At 41.5% G+C, this 20,912-nt stretch overlaps 1 protein-coding gene across 2 annotated transcripts in view; it reads right to left on the bottom strand.

Annotated features, from left to right (window-relative positions):
- Positions 1-8,960: 8,960 nt before the first annotated feature.
- The window catches only part of AMMECR1L (AMMECR1 like), a 17,368-nt gene continuing 5,416 nt past the window's right edge, over positions 8,961-20,912 (bottom strand). For both annotated transcript variants that reach the window (XM_019503720.1, XM_019503719.1), the window contains 5 exons: positions 17,116-17,226; positions 16,433-16,547; positions 15,565-15,655; positions 14,452-14,548; positions 8,961-12,444 (listed from right to left, as the gene is read on the bottom strand). In XM_019503720.1, coding sequence (XP_019359265.1) covers positions 12,333-12,444; positions 14,452-14,548; positions 15,565-15,655; positions 16,433-16,547; positions 17,116-17,226 — 526 coding nt within the window. In that variant the 3' untranslated portion in view covers positions 8,961-12,332. The remainder of the gene's footprint in view (positions 12,445-14,451; positions 14,549-15,564; positions 15,656-16,432; positions 16,548-17,115; positions 17,227-20,912) is intronic.

Genomic DNA, 20,912 nt, shown 5'->3' with positions numbered 1-20,912 from the left:
GGCCGCCCTCGGGGCCTGGACACACGTTACGTGTCGCTGGAAAGCCCGTCCAGCGCGCTGGGCCAAGTGCTGATGAACCGGCCGTGCAGCTACAAAAAGACAATGCTTGCACATGAGCAATAGGTGCGCGGCGGAGTCTTGTCCAGCTCTCACTGGAGCGCAGGGCAGAGAGCAGGCAGACAGCCCCAGAGGCCGGACAAGCCGCACCTTGCGGGAGCTGGACGTCCCAGGGCTAGAGGGGCCCAGCTGTGCCGTGGCAGGCAGCCTGTGTCTTCCGAGACTTCCCTGCAAAGATCCACGTCAGAAAAGGAGTAGCAAATCCTGCAGGTCTTCCCATGGCTCAACAGTTAGCACAGCTTCTGCAGTCCTGGTGCCTGGCCCTGACAGGGATAAGTGCGTCAGAAAGACAAGCATTTCACAGGCAAGCTACAAACCCAAGTGCATGGCAGCAGACTACTGTGGAAGAAAGTCAGCAAATCGTTGCATCTTGAAATCAGCTTGACAACCAACATGACTGTTTAGTTATGGGGGCTTATTATTGCCATACTTTCCCCCTCCAAACACTTGGCAAACAGATTTACACATTGTGCGCACCATAAAGGAATTGAAATTCAGTCGCTGCTGCAACTGCAGACAACAGCACGTGGCAGCAAATGAAAGGCTCCTTTATCCCTGCTGTGATGATTTGGGGAATCTTATCTACAGTTTATGAATTTGGATTGATAGTATCAAATTGCTAGTATGACAGTCACTGAATCAGAAAATGTCTTTGTGTAGTCATCTTTCCTAACAAGGCCTCTTGCGTCCCTAGCAGACCAGGGAACTTAACGACAGTATTTTAACTGAACAGTAGGAATGCTAATGAGCTTTGCTGGAACAGGGAGGAGAACCTACATTTTTTACCTGTTTGTTAGGAAGGAGATTTGGGAAATGGAAATTCATCAAATAGGACAAAGAAATGGTGGGGGGAGGTTAAAAAGGACTTGGAACAAAAGGAAAGCCAGCTACATTGGAAACTTTGGGCAGGAGAGGGAAGTAATGGGTAGGCTTTCATAACAGAAGAGTGGGTTAACTACAAGACCTGCCAAGGTCATTGAAGGCAAGCAGAGCTGCAATACTCTGCAGTCAAAAAATAAGCCAGGAGCTGCAGAACAAAAATCCTGAATAGCTTGATCTCAGACTATGCTCCAGAGTGTGGAAGCAAGTAAGGCAGGAAAATGGCCATATTTTTAGGTATTTTTGCCTGGATCTGTTTATTTCCCATACCACAAGGTAAAGAGGAAAGAGACTTCAGAATCTTGTGCAACGTTAACTAACCAGTAGCATACCCTTGAAGAATTTAGTTTTAGCTATAATGACCTGCAGGTAGGTTCCTGCACTTTGAAACACAAGTTATAGTGGGGATGATTTGGGGAGTGACACCAGGAAGCTCCATGTGCTTGGAAAATTTCACAGTATCTCTGAGCACACCCTGTAGGGCATGGCTTTTCCAATAAAGACCCAAATTCTTGCAATCCAGATGGACTACCTTGATTATTGGGAGAGGATGCATTTAAGCTATTGGGTTGTTATGGGGATAAGTGCTGCTCTAAGGTGTTTGAAGTAGATAGACTTAGGTTTAAGTTTAAGTTCCAGGAAGGAGGAACAGACAGGGGGAGACTGGCCTGCCTACCACATCTCCCAGGCAAGAAACTAAACAATGCTGCAACCTGCTGATACCCACAAAAGCCTAAACACTGATGGAGTGGATTTGAACTTAATGCAGCAGGCAGGTAAGTGTCCAAAACGGAGAAGCCCAACCAGATGGGTGATAAGTAAATCAAGAGGTGGAGTTTCCAGAACGTAAACTCTCATTACAATTACCATCCTTGATCTTCTGAGAAAAAGTATGTTGGGATTTTAAATTGTGGCAGGTGGTCAGGACATCTGTTCTGAACCTCTTCCAAAAATAGAATCTCTAGGCACAAATAGTCCAGACACCTTGCCACACCCATTCAATGGTGATTCAGAGGGAGAACTGTCAACAGAATGCTACAATTTCCTGCCACGGTTGTTTTTATATAGGGAGACTGTCCATTTAAGCATCACCCAGCCACATCCTGTTTAGCTTGTGAATCAGGTAAGATCACCCAAGCTGGTATGATATCATGCCATGCCACGACCTTGAAGAAGGCACAGAGAGAATGGGTTTTTGGTTGTACAAAGGACTTGATTATTTTTAGCTGTCTCAAGGTGAGCTGCTTTCTACAGGTTTGGTAGAAGCAAAGCTTGAACCTGTTCTGTTGTATTTTTGAGGTTATGCATCAGATAACCCCATGGTTCTCAACTTTGTTAGGCTCAAGGCACCCCTCAGAAAAAGCCAGCTCTTAGTTTTCAATCATTTTTGGACTACAGAAAAATAATAGAGCAATTATTCTATTGCAAAGAACTCAGACCACTAGAGGTCAAAATGTTTTTTAACATTATGGATCCCTACCTGAAATATCTGGGTTTATACTGTGAATCATGTTTGTACAACCAACAGTGCTAATATTATATGGCACCCTTGAAAGAATCTCAAGGCACCCCAGGGTGACACAGCACTGCACCCTGATTAAGAATCTCTGGGCTAACCAATTGTAGATTTGTTAATGCTTGTCTTCTGGATAAATTTAAATGGAGAAACGGATTGAAAAGTACTTCAGTTTCCTAAATAGTATAAGGAAAAAGCCATTCAAAAGGACTGGATAAAAATATCTAAAGGAAACATCTGGCAAACTGGACAATCTCCATTAGGTGTACAATTAAAAAAAGGCAAATCAATGCCAGTTTTATCGGAGAAGCTTTTTAAAAGTACTTGGAATCCTGGTGGCTTCTCAAATAACCTATCAGCTGAGCACACTAAGTTTCTTGGAACAGTAGGTAGCTCATATAGCTGCAGTTATTAATTTCACATGGTTCTTTCCTATAGAACCTTTCCACTGAACTATGCAGAGAAAACAATAGAAAGCCACACACTTGCAGGAGTTTATAGCTAGAGTTAAAGAGGCTATAGTGAAAGGAACATTATTTCCTTTTAAGAACTCATTTAGAACTAAAGCATTTGGTTGAGTTAGGTAGGTGATAAGGATACAGGTGACCCTCGCCATTCGCAGGGGATCCATTCTGGAGATCCCCGCAAATGGCAAAATCCATGAATACGGCACTGTGTTCACGAATGTCATGAATGCAGTGCCCCCAGCAGCTGGGGTGGGGGGCATGGCTGCACTGGCAACAGCGGGAGCCTGGTGGTAGCGGCAATTGCAGAGCCCCCAAATTGCTCCTGTAAGTGTATTTAAGATGCAGGTTGGGCATTCGTGAATATTTGAAAACATGAATGCCGAACCCACAAATAGCAACGGTTTCCTATATTCTCAAATGGAGCCTGCCTCTTCTCTTGTATTGTTGTAACCTCCCATAAATGTCTTTCAGAATCACATCAGTAAGCAGTGTTCATTCTTTGCAGCATTCAAAATTAATGCAAAAGGAGGCAGATGCTTTATCTTTAATATGTGCCAGTATTTTTCCTTCTCTAACAAAAACTATTTCACTGGTGCTTAGGAATTGGATTTACAGAAAAAGAAAAGATGATGAGGGAAAACAACACAGAAGGAGATTTGATACATGTTGTCTGTTTATGTGCTAAAATGGAACCATATAGGCAAGAAACTTAGAGACTGTCAAATGTGAGATGTCAGTGGAGCCACTAATCCTATTCCTTGTTCTAGCTAAGAAAAACAAACAAACTGGTACTGATCACACTACTAAGACAGGACACTGTACTTAATGGATGATTGGTCTGATCCATAATGGAGATTCCAACATTCCTTTTATTTAAAACCTGTGGTAGCAATTACCTATGCTGATATAGATCATTGAAAGAAAAGATCCACCAGTGACAGTTTAATAAACGGTAGGAAACTCCCTTATCAAAACAAAACTGTGCGTGAGAGAGAGACAGACAGATATTTTTGAAATAATGGCGTCCTTTTCTTGACCTTTGTAACAGATGGCCTCACATTTACTTTTTTTTTGTTTAAAAGGCAGAACTCTGACAGAAGGAAAAGAGGATTATTACTTGTATATTTAAATCTCTTTTAATCAGGTCATTAGCACTTCTAGCATACCTGTTATGAATAACCCAGAACCTAGCAATATTAATTTCATCCTCTTTTATATTCCACTGCAGATGTTTGCTTTAATGACACATTTACAAAGTACATATCTTCTATCTTCCTCTGTTTGGAATTCACAGGACAAACATTCATATTTCAGTCTCTCCATGTTTAACAACAGAAAACAGATTTGATGCTTAAGAATGGCTCATAAAAGTGTGGCCTGTGGTATCCTACTGTTCCTTCTCCTAAATACTACTTTTATAATAGTTTTTACAATAAGTAATATTCTGTGTCAGTATAGATATAAGTGTATGACACCACAAGTGAAGAATGTTTGCCTTTTCCCCCTTACCTGTGAAAATGGCAGTTTTAAATTATGGATTGGCTTTTAATATAATCCACACAGAAAATAAAGCTCTAATTTACATGAGTCCTAAAACATTTAGGTTTGTGGTAAGTTTACAAATAATCTTCATTTTAAGATACTTTAAGTGGTTTTGATTTTTGTTAAGTTTTCCTGTTAAATCTAACACACCAGATTCATTTGGATGGGAGCAATCACCTCTGTTTCCAATAAGGAACTAGCTTAAAGATACAGGATAAAGCTTTTTTTAAGGGACTAGATCCTTTGTTGTTCTTTTTCTAGTAGTCATACATTTATTGCAGTGTACAATCTTGTTATGCACTTGTTTCCAGTTGAACTAGTCTTAGAAGTGTTCACTGGATACTGAGGCCAACCCCATTCTCATTTACAGATCTCAACAACTTACAAGAGTTAACCAACACATCTGCCACACAGTCTCACTTGACTGATCTCAATAATCAGAATGGGGAAAGCCTTAATTTAAAACTAAAACAAGTTATTGCTTTTAACTTAAAGGATCCTTATACTACCACAGCTAGTAGTACAGTCAGGCAGTTCTGTCTGTTCCAACTCCGTCTGGCTGGATGTTCCACATGCTGCTTTTGGTAAGACTAGACCTGGGAGAACACAGGGAAGTGGACTCAACTGACTGGTGAAGTTCTGGTTATAGCTAGGGACCAAAAGCTTGTTTCATGACATTCAACACTGATAAGGCAAAGTGAAGAAAAATGCTCTTTGCGCCTGCAGTGAGGGCCCTTCACAGAAGATTCTTGGGTGAAAAAGCAGGAAAGTCTAGCATTCAGTTGACACTGGATATGGAACAAGAGATCAAGTAAGTGATGTGTATATCATAAAATATGTGGGAAAGCCATCACATTCCAGTTCCTACATCGCTGAGGGGTTTTTTGTAATGTTTGCCATGATATTAGTCAGTGATAGTCTATAATCAGGAGTGCTGTAACTCTGTGGCTCCAGATTTTACTCATAGACCCAGCCGAACATCATCTTGGCCACAGAATCCTCCTCATACCAGAATTCATCCTCCAGCTTCACTACAACTGACACTAGGCACCATTACTGAAGTTTCCCAGAAACACTGACATTTAGGTCTGAAAAGGACCTAGTTCAAGCTCCTTCCCTGAAGCAGAAGCAAGTAGACCTAAATCACCCCAGAGAGATGTCTAATCCATTCTTATAAAGCTCCAAAAGGAGATTTTGAGTCTTCTGCAGTGGTTTGATACCATCTGTTATTGATAAATTCAGGATGACTTTTTTAAATTATTAAATACATTTGGGCCAGAATCTGAGGAACAAAACTTATGGGAAGGGTAGTTAAAAAGGTAGGTACTAGGTTTGACCTCCTTCAGTCTTCTGGGATCTGCCCTGAGATGCCAAAGGTAATCAGTAATGATTCAGAGAGCACTTCATCTAGCTCTGTAAGCACAGTAGATCTAATTTAATTGAGCCTTGCCAACTTCCTTAATCCATGGTTAAGGAAGCTAAAGACTTCCTGTTGAGACCATCTGTGAAGTCAAGCATTCATCTCCAGAATTCATCCATCCCTGAATGGACATTGACCTTCCAAATGAAAGGACTGATGAGAGGTATCCTGTACTCACAACTCTTTCGCCATGCTCCCACACCCTGGTATTCACTTCAGACCTGATCAGCAGGGATTTGGGTTTTCCATTTCCCATGGAAAAACAGAGAAAAACAAGGATTTCTCCTTTTAGCAGAGAAACCCATGGATTTTCTGCTTTGCAAACAGCTCTGCAGGCTGGTTGAGTTCTAGCCTGCAAGAGCTGTTTGCAAACAGTGGGAAACCCCCAGCCCTGCCTGGAGGGGGAGGGCAGGGCCTGAGGCTGTCAGTCAGCCATGGCTCTGCTCTGCTTAGCTCAGCCTCACTCTTCTCCTGGAGCCTGAGGTAAGTGGGGCTTGCAGGGGGCCACTCTGGCAGGGCTGGGGGGTTGTGGGTCATAGCTGGGGGGGACCAGCAGGGCTGGGGGGGAGCCAGGAGCTGACCCTGCCCTCACCTGAGCAGGCAGAGCAGCGGTGGGGGCTGGCTTCATGCTGTTTCTGCTGCAGCTGCCTGCTGTTGGGGTCACAGAGCTGCAGACTTGGGGCCCTGGCCCCATAGCCCTGGTAGTGAGGGGCCCCTCCAGCAGGGCTGGGGGGCAAAAGCTGTGGGGGGGGCAAGAGGCATGAGTAGGGCAGGGGGCGCTGTTGTGGGGACAGTGAGGAGCACCAGCAGTATTGGGGGGGCTTTGGGGGCAGTGAGAGGCACCAGGGGCTTTAGGGGCAGTGAGGGCTGGGCAGGGGGGCTTTGAGGTCAGGGAGAGGCACCAGCAGGGCTGGTGGGGTGGCTTTTAATTTTAATAACAGATTTTTGGGTTTCTGTCAGGGAATTTTTTATCGTAGAAAACCAGGATCCCTGCTCATCAGGATCACACTTTGCAATATCATTAATGCTCATGTAGGTAAGCAGCATGGGGTGGAGGTTAGAAAGCCAAATGAACTTTGGCAGTTTTTCTGTGATGTGCTAGTTGCATGGAATCTGAAATACTGACACCTCCCAGGAGAACAGGTGAGGTTAGAAGATGGATTTCTCCGTCCTCCATGGAAGAGAATGGTCTTTCTTTGGCAGGGAGTGGTGGTGGGAACCCATGTTGTTCTCAACCTGAGGTACAGCCAACTCCACTTTCCAGGCTGTGGAAGTCTGCTCCTTTTCTCTGTATCCCAAGAGAACCCCTGGTTCTTGAACTTGACCTTTACATACATACTTCTGGCAGGTGCTAAGCCTGAGACTTCAAGATAAGGAGCTTCTCAGACAGATTCTCCTCCCAAACAAATGGTAACTGTCACATAGACAGCTTACCCTTCCCTTCTCCCCCACTTTATTTTTTATTTTGAAGTGAAGAAATTTAAGTCAGTTAGGGCTGCCCCTCCCAGTTACAATGAAACAGAAATACTAGCAAGGGTATCTGTTTTAAAGAACACACCAATCCTAGACTTTGCAGTAAATTGAAGATTAGGTTAGGTAGCAGCCTGAAATGCATAGGAAAACATGTAAACCCCTCTCTTAAAACTGATGGTAAAAAGTGTTATAGTCAATAGATTCCATTCCAAACAACTGAAATGATTAACAGATTTTAATTTTGAATTAAGATGATTTTTTTTTTAAGGATAAACCAAAAGACAGGAAAGTTGCACGATACAAGTGGGCTCTGTTTTTACTAATCTAATTTTTAAAAGAGCCTTTTACTAGCTTGAAATGCAAACAAATTCATGATATTTAACATGCCAAAGAACTCAGCATTTGTGTTGCTGGAATCATGGGGTCGTTACAGAAAACCAAGGGATTTGCATGTTGTAAACTTTGATGCATCTACTTTGCTATCAGTCCATTGATTAGCTTGGTTAACAACTGCAGAAATACAGCCTCTTATTTGTAACTAAGGCATACCATTTGTAATTAAACAAACAATGGCATGGCTTTTTTAGATCTCCTTACACACCTCACATTGCTTTTGTCCAGCAACCATGGTTGGCTAATAGGGGTGTGCAAAGCTTCAGTCGCCAATTCAATTTAGAAAAGATTTGGCCTGATTCGGAGGCCAAATCACTGAATCCAAATTGAATCGGGAGACCAAAGAAAACCTCCGAATCAATTTGGAAAAAGATTTGGAGATTTGGAAGGCAGTCTTTCAGGGGAACAAACTAAGAAGAGGAAGGAGGAGCGGGGGGGGGGGGGGACGGGCATTTTTAGCTGGCCCGAAACTGGGACTTTTCCCTGGGTCCCCTTCCAATTACAGTGCTGTGGGGGAGGAACATAGAAACAGCACATAAGCCTGTGTCTGCAGCCTTTCTGTCCCTTTTGTTAGCTGATTTTGTCTCAGCACCAGGAAAGTCCAGGCTGTTGGTTTCATCCCACTGTGACTTAACACGTGCACAGTCACACATCACAAATTTTATTTGTCAAGCACCTTGAGGTACAGTTCCCCAGAAACCCCTGCACCTAGCTCCTTGAAACGTGGCAGGCTTCATGGCCTCAGCAGGGCTACCATGCCTGTTTTTTTTCATCCAAATCTGCCAAAAAGTGACAAAGTTACAGATATTTTGGTGATTCCCCATTGTAGTTTATGGCTGAATCTCTGAATCAGCACCGAATCTTCTGAAGCAGATTTGGCCAGATTGATTTGGGACAGTGATCCGAATCAAATCGCTGTTCCCCAAATCGTCCGAATCTGAATCAAATGCTTAATGGTTTCCCTCCTCTTGGGCAACTGATTGCCCCATCCAAAAAACAATTATGATGGTCCAGCATATAGAAATTAAAGTTCATTAACAGTCTTGGTTTTTAAAGAACATATAGGTATAGTGGCAAGTTTTCAAGGTGAGATTTTCTTATTTTCTCTCAAGATGTAGAAAAAGGCAGTGTAAAGATGAGACAGAACAAAGGCTCTTTATCCATTATGATTTATTCTCTACAATACTTCATTAGAGGATAGAGTTCAATGATTTACACTCAGAAGTTATATAGGTAGGAGGCAACCAAGTGTAATACAAAGAATTGGTCTGACATCTCTGCACTGAAGGTCAAAAGAGGTCTCTTGCTTTAAGGAAATAAAATTAAGTTAACCAAAAAAATAAACATGTAGGTTCCAGAATACAAAACAGAAACAGCACTAATAGTCAGTGAAGACTGCAGAGTTAATGCATTATGAAAAACAAATCCTGTGCAAAAGTTAAAATGAACTTTCAGGATTCTCTACAGATTTTTCTTCTTATAAATTGTAGATGTGTGATATTTTGACCATAAAACCTTTCAGACTGAAATGGCCTCTTTTGAGATTGGCTGTTTAACATTATGAAGAGGAAAAGTTTAAGAACCTCACAGTGAAAACATTCCAACACTGACAGACTCCAGTGATCAAAGACATTCTCCTGTAGTTACTGTAAAACAAAGACAATTCAAAATTGCAGTGAGAACTTCCCAGTTATGGTTTTCATGAGAACAAACCCTTCTAGATCAAAAGGCACTTGCTGTTAAGGATGAGCCAACTCCAAATCAAACCAATTCACTATTGCTTGGACTTTAAGCAAGCAATTTTCATCTGCTATCCAGCCAAGTGATGCAGCAACTCAAGGGGACATGGCAGACAAATTCTTTAATCCTGTTGGTCACTTATTTTGGTTGCCTCCCTCTTGTCAGACAACTAAAAGACAGCATGTTTCATTACAGACTCATCTTATCCCTATGCATAGCTGCCACATAATGATCCAGAAATGGGATTATTTCCTGAGAACCACTTGTCCCTGCCATACATTTTTCAGAGTTGACATAACTACTGGCACACTTTTCAACTGACTTATAATCAGACCCCTCTGGGACTGAAGTTGAGGATGTCTGTTTCTCAGAGAGCAGACCAGCATTCCCTGTTCTGCTTGCTCTTCCACTCACTGCAACAAGACAAGAACATGGTCCATCTTCAGAGACAGTTTTAGAGGCTGGGTTGGGGATGGAACTGGGAGGGGTAAAACTCCCCCAATCCAAAACAATTCAACCCACTTCAGTCTAATGCTAGTCTTAAAACCAACCAGGTCACTCGATCCTAAAAATTCTGTTCTTTAAAATGACAGCTACCCCTCCCCCACCCCCCTATTCTTCCCCCTATTAAAACAAAATAAAATAAAGAAAACACTGTACACTGTTGGAGTCACAGAACAGGGCAAACATTTGAAAAAAGAAACAACAGAGTTGAATAGCCTGGCACTATATGCCTGCATGACCAGTCTCACTGAGCGTGCTCAGGGGTGAAGTTTTAGCACCAATTTTTTTGCTTTTTTTAAATCTTTTAGAAATAAAATTCTAACATAGAACACTTGAACAGTAATGAGTGTAGCCCTATGTATCATCCTGTTTGACAGCTGAAAAGTGAATGGTATGTCCAGAGCTGAACCCACCCTTCCCCATCAGTCCACGGCACCTGGGAGAGTAATTACAAATCACTCTAGTTTGTAACAAGACTGATTTATTCTCAGCAGCAGGAAATCATGGAACATTCCCTTCATCTTCAAATGCGTTTCAACAACATCACAAGGGAAAAGTGGCAATTCAGAAGGACAACCCAGTACAGAAACATGGCTGGGTCAATATTGCACAGTTATCCAGAACAGGACCCCCTCCTTTCCCTCACATCTATGTCCCCCAAGAACAACAGAATGCAACACCGATGACGAGCAAAACTGCAGGGTTTTGTTCACTTCTTTGAGGGTTAGAAGGAACAGCATGCACAGTTCTGAGGTTTCCTACACACCCACCTGCCATGCCAGGAGAGGACTTGTATGAATGTCTGGCTTGGAATATCCACCAGTTTTAAAAGCTATTACTACATACAGGCAATCGACTATCTATCAGCCTGCTATGCACTTAATAGGTATTTTCTTTGACCATCATTACTGATTATCCAGGTATTTGCCAGAATCCTACATCATGATTATGCAATTCCTTCAAATTCACTTTTAGGGATGCCTTAATTTAACGTTCATGACACTTCTATGACTTGTGTAAGGAGAGTAGAACTGCATAAGAAGCATCTTCCACTTAGTGGCAAATATCTTCTAATCATCAGTAATGAGAGAGGAAATACAAAGTGTGCCTGCATTGAATAGTTTGGGGGTAAAAACAATTTATTCTCTTTTAAATTTGCCTTGGTGTGGCAATGACTAAACTGTATTAGACACTGACTTAGAAGCTAAACTATATAGCTTTATTTGGTAGACCTGCTAAGAATTGGAATATTGACAACTCTCAAATATTAGATTCATACAGTCACACTGGAGAAAATGGCAGTCCTGTTGAAAAGAAGGTCCCTACAATCATTTGTTTGAACTAAATTCCAGATACTAGATGTATTTGTATGACTATGGGCATTGCCCTCCAAGGGCCCCCTCATTCCATTCAATGTAGGCTCCGCTACATATGTTTAAGACAGGAAACTAACTGAAACAGGATTTCCCATGGAAACCCATGTATCTCACCATTCTCACACGCACTATGTCACTTTTTGCCCTCTTGCAGGCATTACCATTCTATTCAGTAGCAGGCTACATCACGACACGCTGTCTAAACCCCGTACACAACATGAACCAGAAGAGTACTGAAGAATCCAATCAACAGCAGGGTTTGAGAATTAAATTTTAAGATCTGTTTAAATAATGGTTTCATCTGCAATATCATCCCAAGGATCTTCACATCTTTGAGTGGTCTCTGTCCAGAAGGAAGGGGTGCTATCCAGACGTCCTCCCTTTAACATGATGTCCGCCTGTGACGTGTGGGGACCATAATCAGCTCTTGGTACACAACAGATACCAGAGGTTAAAAAAAAAATTTAAAATAACCTAAGAAATGTTTTGTTGGACTCCGTTGCCCAGACTGCCAGGGGAATATTCCTCCTCAATCTGGGGTGCTTTCGTCATTAACGATTTAAGATTCCAGAGTGTAGGTAATGCACAAGGGCAGAGCAGTCTGAAGTGGCACTTTTGCTCCCAGAGGTCTTCTACACCTCGTTGCAATTCCTAGTCGTGGAGCCCCAATCCAACTGAACCCCCATTTTGAGGGAAGGCTGAGATAAGGCTTGGGCCCCTGAAGTTCTATCACGCTTGTATCATCCCCCCCAGGTCAGCTGGAAGGCAGACTTGGCAACGGAAGCTAGCATCATAAAATGGTGCAGTAATAGAAGTAACTGGACCAGGAAGAGGAGGCATCTGCCCCAATGATGTCATAGCCATTGGCAGCAACTGGGGGGCGGGACTGGTCATGCAGCCGTGTGTCAGGAGTAATGATTGTAGAGGGGCGGGGCATGAAGAGTACCATTCTGGAAACAATGCTGACGGGAAGCCATGTATTCTGCATAACTGATTGTCACCTTCTCACTGCGGTACCTGGGACAAAACAAGAAAGGACAATGTCAACAGCAACACGCAACAGGAAGTAACTGGGCATAGTTTTCATCAACAAAAGTACTAATCAAATGTATACCTATTTCCTTAATTTATAAATTGTCATAAGGTAATGAAATATCTCATGGGAGAATGGAGCCCCTCTTACTTAGAGAATTCATCTAAAAGAATGAGGTACAAATAAAAGGCTGAAGTGCCTCTGTGTATACCCAGCTACTTACCCTATAAGCAGGGCTTAATCCTTTTCAGTCTTGGGTGCCTAAAGTGAGGCAAAAAAAAATGTGAAAATCTAGAACTCATGGTTCCCAAATGATACCTTTTCTCAGACCAACTGAGAAATCGCAAAAAAATATCTTTTTCTGCAAGGTTTTGGGCTCATGTGCCCTTCATCAGGCTTGGGGAAAGTTCAAGATAGTAAACAGTCCCCATATGTAGGAAATAAACTATAGTTTATTAATAGTTTATTTCCTACATATGGGGACTTTTTACTATCTTGAGCTTTCCCTGAGTCTGATGAAGGGCACATGAGCCTGAAAGCTTGCAGAAGAAGATTTTTTTTTTTTTTTGCAATTTCTCAGTTGGTCTAAGAAAAGGTATCATTTGGGAACCAAGAGTTCTAGATCTTTGCATTTCTTTTTGTCTCAGACCAACGCGACTACCACATACATCGCAAAAGTGAGGCAAGAAGTGCTGAAATTCAGACTTCAGTGAGTTATGGATACCTTCCTGAAGGTCAGGTCACTTTGATGCAAGTGCCTTAGAATAGATTTAGGTACTTAAGTTCACTGATTCTGGCCCATTTTGTACTTCAGAGACAATGCAGGGATCAGTGCTAGCTTTCCATCAAAGGCTATAGAGAGATATTTACTACCTGCAAACCTCATCCCAAAATACCTTCTAGATACTTTACCTTTCCACACATTCATTAGTTACATTTTGTTGCTGTGCTTCTCAGTATTAAAGCTTGAATTAACACAATCATAGGCATGGGATTCAGGAAGTGGTAGTCTAGGACACTGGCAACAGGCTGCCAGTTTGCACGTATTAAGTCTGCCTGCTCTGCGTTAAGGTATGAGAGGCTTGCAAAGAGTCAAAACTTTTAGTAAAATCCTAGCATGTATATTTAAGTGTTATTTACCATTTGGATGGTCATCCTGAATCTAATTTAATACTTGAAAGACTTATGAAAATGATTAAATCAAGATTCAGGGTAAAGAAAGGCTTATAAGTCTACTCCATGTTGTTCATCAAAAGCCACAAAAATTTGAGTACCCATGTTGAGAAACAGACAAGGCTTTGCTTCCAAGCATGGCATTTTACATAAATACAACAGCTCGTATGGCTGACAACAGCTATGAAGCAATCGACCTAACAAAAGATGCTTTTCCAAAGAGAAAAACAGCTAAACGTCCCAACTATTACTGAAAACGTTTACATTCTATCAGACATAAAGGGAACAAAACCAACACGACAGCAAGCATAAGTGAACAAGTTCTGAACACCAGCCAGTTATGAGCCTGGCTTGATTTTAAGAGGAATAACTGCATCATAGATATGCTATCCATCTCAGCAATGCACTGACTAGGAAGGAGCCAATGAGGAAAAACAGGAGGATCTATACGAGGCTATCCTACAGGCTACTACTTTTGATCCTTCACCTTCTTTACATGTCAGATTTAAGGCAATAAAATTTTATTTGGAACTTGTTCACCTGAAAGAGCACAGCACTACAGTTCCTACATATATTGAATACATTCCACTGTGCTGCAACACTTGTTCTCTGTCTCGTACATAACAGTAGTGGACTAGACACAGTGGTGAAGGTGGCACCTTTCAGTCCTACTTCTGTGTTAACCTTAAAGCCATACCTTGCATTTGAGCAGAGCAGAACAATCCCTATGACCAAGTTAAATGGAGGAGGTATTCACTGCTTTTGAAACCAGGAAGATATTCTATGATGAGATTAAAAACACAAAGACATCGGCTTACCTGGTGAGTTTAATTGTTTTCCTAAAGTCATTGGTAATCGGAGCCTTAAATCCACCTTTCCTGAGTAAGGAGTCTATGGTCTGGATCTGATCCCAGTCTGTTGAAAAGAAATAGAAAGAGGGATTTTTCAACACACAAGAACATTAAAAAAAGCACACATACAACTAGGTCTACAGAAAATCAGAAAGACCAGTGTTGATAAAAGACTCACTATATCTAGAGCAAATTCAAATACTCTTGAGTTTTCTACCTACACACTGGCCGAGCAAACACACATGGTTTCACATGTATATACTCAAACCTTTCTGAAGTCCTAGGTGAACAGCAACCTCTCTAAAAAAGGAGCTCATTGTTTCATTTAAACTTCTCTACTAAGAAGGTGGTCACCTGCCACACTGCATGGATCTGATCTATTTCCCTCTGTACTGTTCAAGTTTATTTATCTAAAACTTAAGCTATTACTTAGCTTGTTATATAGACCGATTTGGACCAGCCTGATGGTCTAGTGACAGGATTGTGCACTGCTATGCAAGAGATGACAGTTAAAATTCCTACCTTGGTCTTTTGCCCCAGGGCCAACAGGATGCAACAATTCCATTCTGCTATGTGGAGGAAAGGAGGCAATATTTTGTGCAGTTACCAGGGTGACCACTACTATATTTGGGTGGGAAGTATACTCCAAAGGGGCCCTGTTGCCTGCCCTCATCTGGAGGATGCTACTTTATCAAGAATGAGAAGGAAAGGGACTCTTGTTGGAATGCTGGTGTTGTGCATACAGCCTGCAGTTCTCCTAATTAATGGGAGAAAAAAAAAGGAAAGACGCAATGCTGAAGGAGGCTGGATGGTCCATACTTCGAGAGCCTGTGCTGCTTAAGCTCTCGATCCTTTTTACCTAAATGTATTCAACTGTGTGTACACCTGGGACAGGTGGAAGGGCCAGACAGAAACCAGAGAGCAGCTGTGTAATGTCAGTTAGCTAGTTTCATCTGGTGTCTGGCTTTAGTGGAAAGGCTCTGTACAAGGAATACAATCCAAGCCCACAATCCATAGCCTTAAATAATCCTACTTTGTGACAAGATGACATAACACATTTGGCAGCTATCCCAAACCCACCTTGTTCCTTAGCAACCTCAGGTAAGTACGTGGCTGTGCGTTTGACACCTTTCTCATTGATAAACTCTATTCTGATCCCATGGATCCCAACCTACAAATGGAAATAAAGAGCCAAGTAAGAGGTGTTTGCTAAGACTGAATCCAAGACTGATTTAGCATTACCAAAATAGTGTGCCATCATCTCCTGGGCCAGCCTGGCTATTTGCTGCTGTTTCTCATCCCCAGGCCAACCTAACCAGAGCTTCCCCACACTAGGGAAAGGGAATACTTTGCCCTCTTTCCCAGATATGCCCAAGCAGTTCTTCTGCCTTCTTTCCTGAACCAACAAGCTTAGGAACTTTCCATATTTTCTCATGGGTCAGCCAGGGCAAGAATTTCTGCAAAGGAATAAATCTCACCCAACCACAAACCTACATGCAGCCCCTCTTCTTTATGCCTCCTTATAAAGAATGCATTTCCACATACTGCCTCCTCTGCATTCTGGCACTGACTGGCTTCTTAGAACTTACCTATATGCCCATCTACCCCCAGTTCTCTTCTATGCTACCAAATTGTCTTTAAGGTCCGGATCAAGAAAGGTGTTCATGTGTTGAATTCCTATTGGCCCTAAAATCCCATAAAACACACATCTTCATTTTCCTTGATCCCAATCAGACCCTTTCCCAAGACTGGCCTTTTAGTTCATTGCTTAACTGGCTTCTTTTCAGTCTCCTCTAACTTCTCCTCCTCCCCCAGCGCCCCAAATTCCTCTAATCCAAGCTATGCCATCCATACACCCTTGGAATGAAGGAGACACATTACCATGTACTAACCCGAACCCAAATGGAACGAGAGAGTGATGCAGAGTTCCAAATGCACCTGTTCTCACCTCCCAGTCCAAGTAGTCACTGGCATCCTCAAAGTTAGTGAGGAGGGAGACAGAGCAGAAAAGTTTAGGCAGCTCCTCGCGGGTCAGGGGGGGAAATCGGCTGTCCTTAAGTGCACTAGAGAGGGATGCAAAAAACACTGACTAAAACCAAATGCTGGATCAATCTTGAGATGTCACACACAGAATCATTACACGTCTCCCCATAGACTATGGAAAACATCAATTCTCTAGTTCGAAGCAGCAGAAAACATCAAACATAACATGCAAGAGACCTCAATGTAGTTTATAAGATTATGCAATAGATTCAAACCACTTCCTCTGATGCTGCAAAGAAATACCTGCAATAAGATAACTACTTTAGAAAAACTGAATTAAGCTTTGAAATGCTTTTCCCATACTGTGTGGACCTTCAGGAGGCAAATAAGATTAAAATTAATTTTTCTAAAATTCTTTAGACGTAAAGTAAAATCTGGATATCATACATAAAATGCAGGTGTTGCCGAGATGCTCTGTAAGGTCCCTGGCAAATCATATTTTTTCTCAAATATGCAGTTCTCAACACTTCTTATGCTGAAATGCATAAAATTACATTGGATTCAAGTATGAAAAAATCTCTGCCATGCCTTAAATCCTCTTTAAAACAGAGGCTAATCTCAGATTTGTTTAATTTTCATTGTCCTTACCTGGTTAATGTGTATTCCCTGAGTCCTGAGTGAAGATTCATGGCTGAGAAGGTTCCGATGCAGCCACGAAGCCGCTTATCTCGCCCTGTCTTCCACGTCACAAAGAGTGGACTGAAAAGGCAAGAGAGAAAGATATTCCAGTATCTAATAAGAATCCTAATCTAAGGGAAGATGAGTCAAGTGTGAAAGCACAAGTGGAAGCTCATGCTAATATGCTTTGATGCATCTTTCATCATCTAGCCAGTCCAAAAAGAACAAAGCCCACCCCACGCATCTTTGCTGACACTCTTCTCTCCCTCTTCCACTCTGTATTCTGGCATATAACCAATGTCCCACAGAGGCTCAGAACTCATTCTCCTATGGGCAGCACAATTGTTTAAATCCACACACCATGTCCCAGTACACGAGTCCATTCTCTGTACCACCCACTAGTTTACATATAAGCACGCAATGAAATTAATCAAAGATGAAGCAAGTAAAGTTTTATTTTTATAGTACTTTTGAAAGTGAAGGATCCCAAAACACTTTACAAACTATGCACAACTGAGGGTTGCGATAAAAGCTTTTCTCCAGGGAAAACAGAATTCTTCTCTCTAGACGATGTCCAGAAGAATCTGGTGTCTGGGTCCATTTCCAGGGCCAGGACAGTTTTTTTTTCCATTATTTCTTTTGTGTTTCTTATGTTTAAGAGCCTTTCCTACTGAATTGGTATTCATGTCGCTGTATTTTGTTTCTGCTCATTCATCCCAGCATCTTAGAGAACTATATCATGTTCTTTCACCCCTCCTCACATAATGCATTCGAACAGAACTTGTAGTTTTGAGGTACCTGAAATAAGAGCCTTCTACTTCTACCTGTGTATGAAGATTGGCATTTTAGAATGGTTAGGAAGAAAACAAGATCCTCGAGTGTTGGGGGCTTGTTTTATGCCTGAAGAAAGGAAGGGGTCCCATTGGTGACAGAAGAAAAGATTAGAGAGAAGAATGTGACAATAAGTGGAATAGTCTCAGCTGATGGAAAGGAGATGATTTACAAATAGGTTAGGGGCAAAGGAAGGTTTTGAACAGCTAGAGATTTTAGTGAATCTTCAAGCCTGTAAAAAGTTTTGCAGGACATCTGATACATAAAACTGAGAAGGTTTTTTCCCCCTGAGATTTTACACTAGTGAATTTAAGAGCTAGTTAATTTCTGATTATTGAGTAAGTAAGAATATTACAGTATTACAAAACAGGCAATTAAGTGTCTGAAATGAATGGACTGAAATAAGAAAAAGTATTTGTTTAAAACAAAAAAATAGTGTTGAGAGCTAGAACTGAAAAAGAAAGGATTCATTCCCCTCTCAAAGAATTCAGCAAACTGGTTTGTTCAAAATTTCCAGATCAAGGTGACATTGAATAGTACTCTGTCTATTGAAGTAAAGAAGTAGGGCCACAAGGAGTTTTACCATCCTGCAACCCTATGCTTTCACTATCTCAGCCATCACTAAAACTACCATAAATATTTTGCTTGGGAACAAAAATAAAATGAAAGGTTGAACATTTTTTGCATACAACCTTCTGACATGACTATTTAGAACACTACATTCTTGTGATAAAGGGATACCTATTATCCCATAGCGACAACAAAGTTGTTATATTCATATAATCACAGAAAAGTTGGGCTGGAAGGGGCCTCAGGGGGTCACACAGTCCAACTCCCTACTTGAAGCAGGATCATCCCAGTTCAAACCATTCTAGACAAGTATTGTCTAACTTATTCTCAGTATCTGTGCAAACAACTCCCTTGCATGACTACCAGGCACAATTCGGGATAAGAGCGGTAGTCCATTAGTCCAGTCTCTTGTCAGTGACAGTGACCAGTGCCCACTAACAACTGAAGCAGCAGTAAATTATCCTTAAATAGCAACTGTGGAATACTGTGATCATATTCTACCCTTGCAGTTGAAGTGAAATGAAAGAGTGTTTTGGGCATGTCTACATGAGATGCTACGTCACTGTAGTGACAAGCTATGGCAATATAGCTCGTCACTATGGCAATGTAGCGCCAGCAGGCATGAACCATGATGCTGCCACTACTGTGACTTGCGTGGCACTGGGACTGCGCAGTCATTTAGTACTTGCTAGTGTCACTTGGAGACTAGAACAAAAAGGATCCGTCTACATGTGTGCCGGACTGCACAGTTATAACTGTGCAGTCGGGCACAGATGTAGACAGGCCCTTTTTGTTCTAGTCTCCAAGTGATACTTTATGGAACTCTCTAGAGTTCACCTCTATAAGTTCAGACAGCTACTGTATGTTAAAATTGGCAGCCAGCATGGTGAAAAACATAATAGAAGACTTTTATAGAGAGGTAAACAAACAGAAGTTTTAGTGAAACTTAGGCAATGGGTTAAAAAGGTAATTTCACAACTCAAAGGACAGTGGAAATCCCAAATAGAAAGATCAGACGTTGAGCACAGGAAAGGAAGGAGAAGCTAGAACAAATACAACAGAACACAATCCTGAGCCAGTTCTTTCTCTTTTAGGATTCACAATGAAGATCCACAGTTCCACTTAAATATTTGTCTTTGTAATGAAGTGTAATGAAACTTTTTTGTAACAAGGGTAAAAAAAAAATCAGATTCAATGAGGTAGAATAATCAAGTTTAGAATTTTGTTAAATTTTAGAATACCTGCAGTATTGTCCATCAAGCCAGTATCAGCTAAAGAGTTTTAGCTTAGATCAGGGGTAGGCAACTCCCAGCAAAGGTGCCACAGTGTACCATGTGAAGGCATTTTGCTTGGCATGCATGACTTGGGGTGAATGGTGGAGAAACGGCCAGGCTCTGTGCTGTCACAACAAGGGGGAGGCCCCTTGTGTCTTCCCCACTGTCCATGCCTGGCACGCCAACATCTTACAAGTCGAGATTGCAGTTGTTTTTGCCACTCTGTGCAAAACTTGCCAACCCCTGGCTTAGACACTGCTGTGTTCAAAACTTCTTGGAAAAAAATCATATACATTGGTAAAAAACACACAGTGGTACTGACTGGAGAAACAATTTAGTGCTAGGCTTTGCACATAATCAAGTTAGGAACTCTATTATTGGGTTCGTTTTTAGTACCTTGTAGATTTTTTCATCTTGGAAAATGTGCATCATTTAATGTTTGAGGAATAAATATAGCAGTGAAACAGATGCATTTCACATAAAACCTTTGTTTGTAGATTCCCCCTAAGAACCATATTCCATACCACTAACTGGGGAAATTCATACTACTTATTATACACATACTAGTCAAAGACCGCTTTCTTATTCTCTGTATTCACATCTTGGGTAGATCATAGCAACTATTCTTTCACCAGCAACATGCAATTTGTGTTTGAGGCAAATTTTTTTTTTTTTATTGTAGGGGAGGAGGAGCATTCAGGCGACTAAAAAATTACTTTTCAGGTGACTGAAATTACACAGGAAGTTTTAGAATTGTGCAATACAGTTTGTAGGAATTTGAATTCCCTCTTTGTATGAAAAGCTTCACTAAAGAAAGACATACTAAAATATGAGCAACTAATTTATCAGACATTACAATCCCAATACTAAAGACTATTTCAAGACCAGAGCTGAACCAATCTCAATTACAATATCTTTTGTCTAAATAAAAAAACCCCACAAACTACTGAAAGTTACCAGGCAGCTGTCTCAACACAGTTTGAATGAGAAACCTGTTTATTTCTACAATAGCTTCTTAAGGGTGGAAAGAAGCCATTTTCTTTATCTGGCAAGTTAATACAAATCTAAAAAAGACAACCCCCCCCCCCCCCC

The sequence above is a fragment of the Gavialis gangeticus genome, unplaced genomic scaffold (assembly GCF_001723915.1).
Source record: "Gavialis gangeticus isolate Ggan-Ray unplaced genomic scaffold, GavGan_comp1, whole genome shotgun sequence".
NCBI lineage: Eukaryota > Metazoa > Chordata > Crocodylia > Gavialidae > Gavialis > Gavialis gangeticus.
The sequence above is the reverse complement of the archived record's forward strand: the minus strand, read 5'-3'. Positions and strand labels throughout refer to the sequence as shown.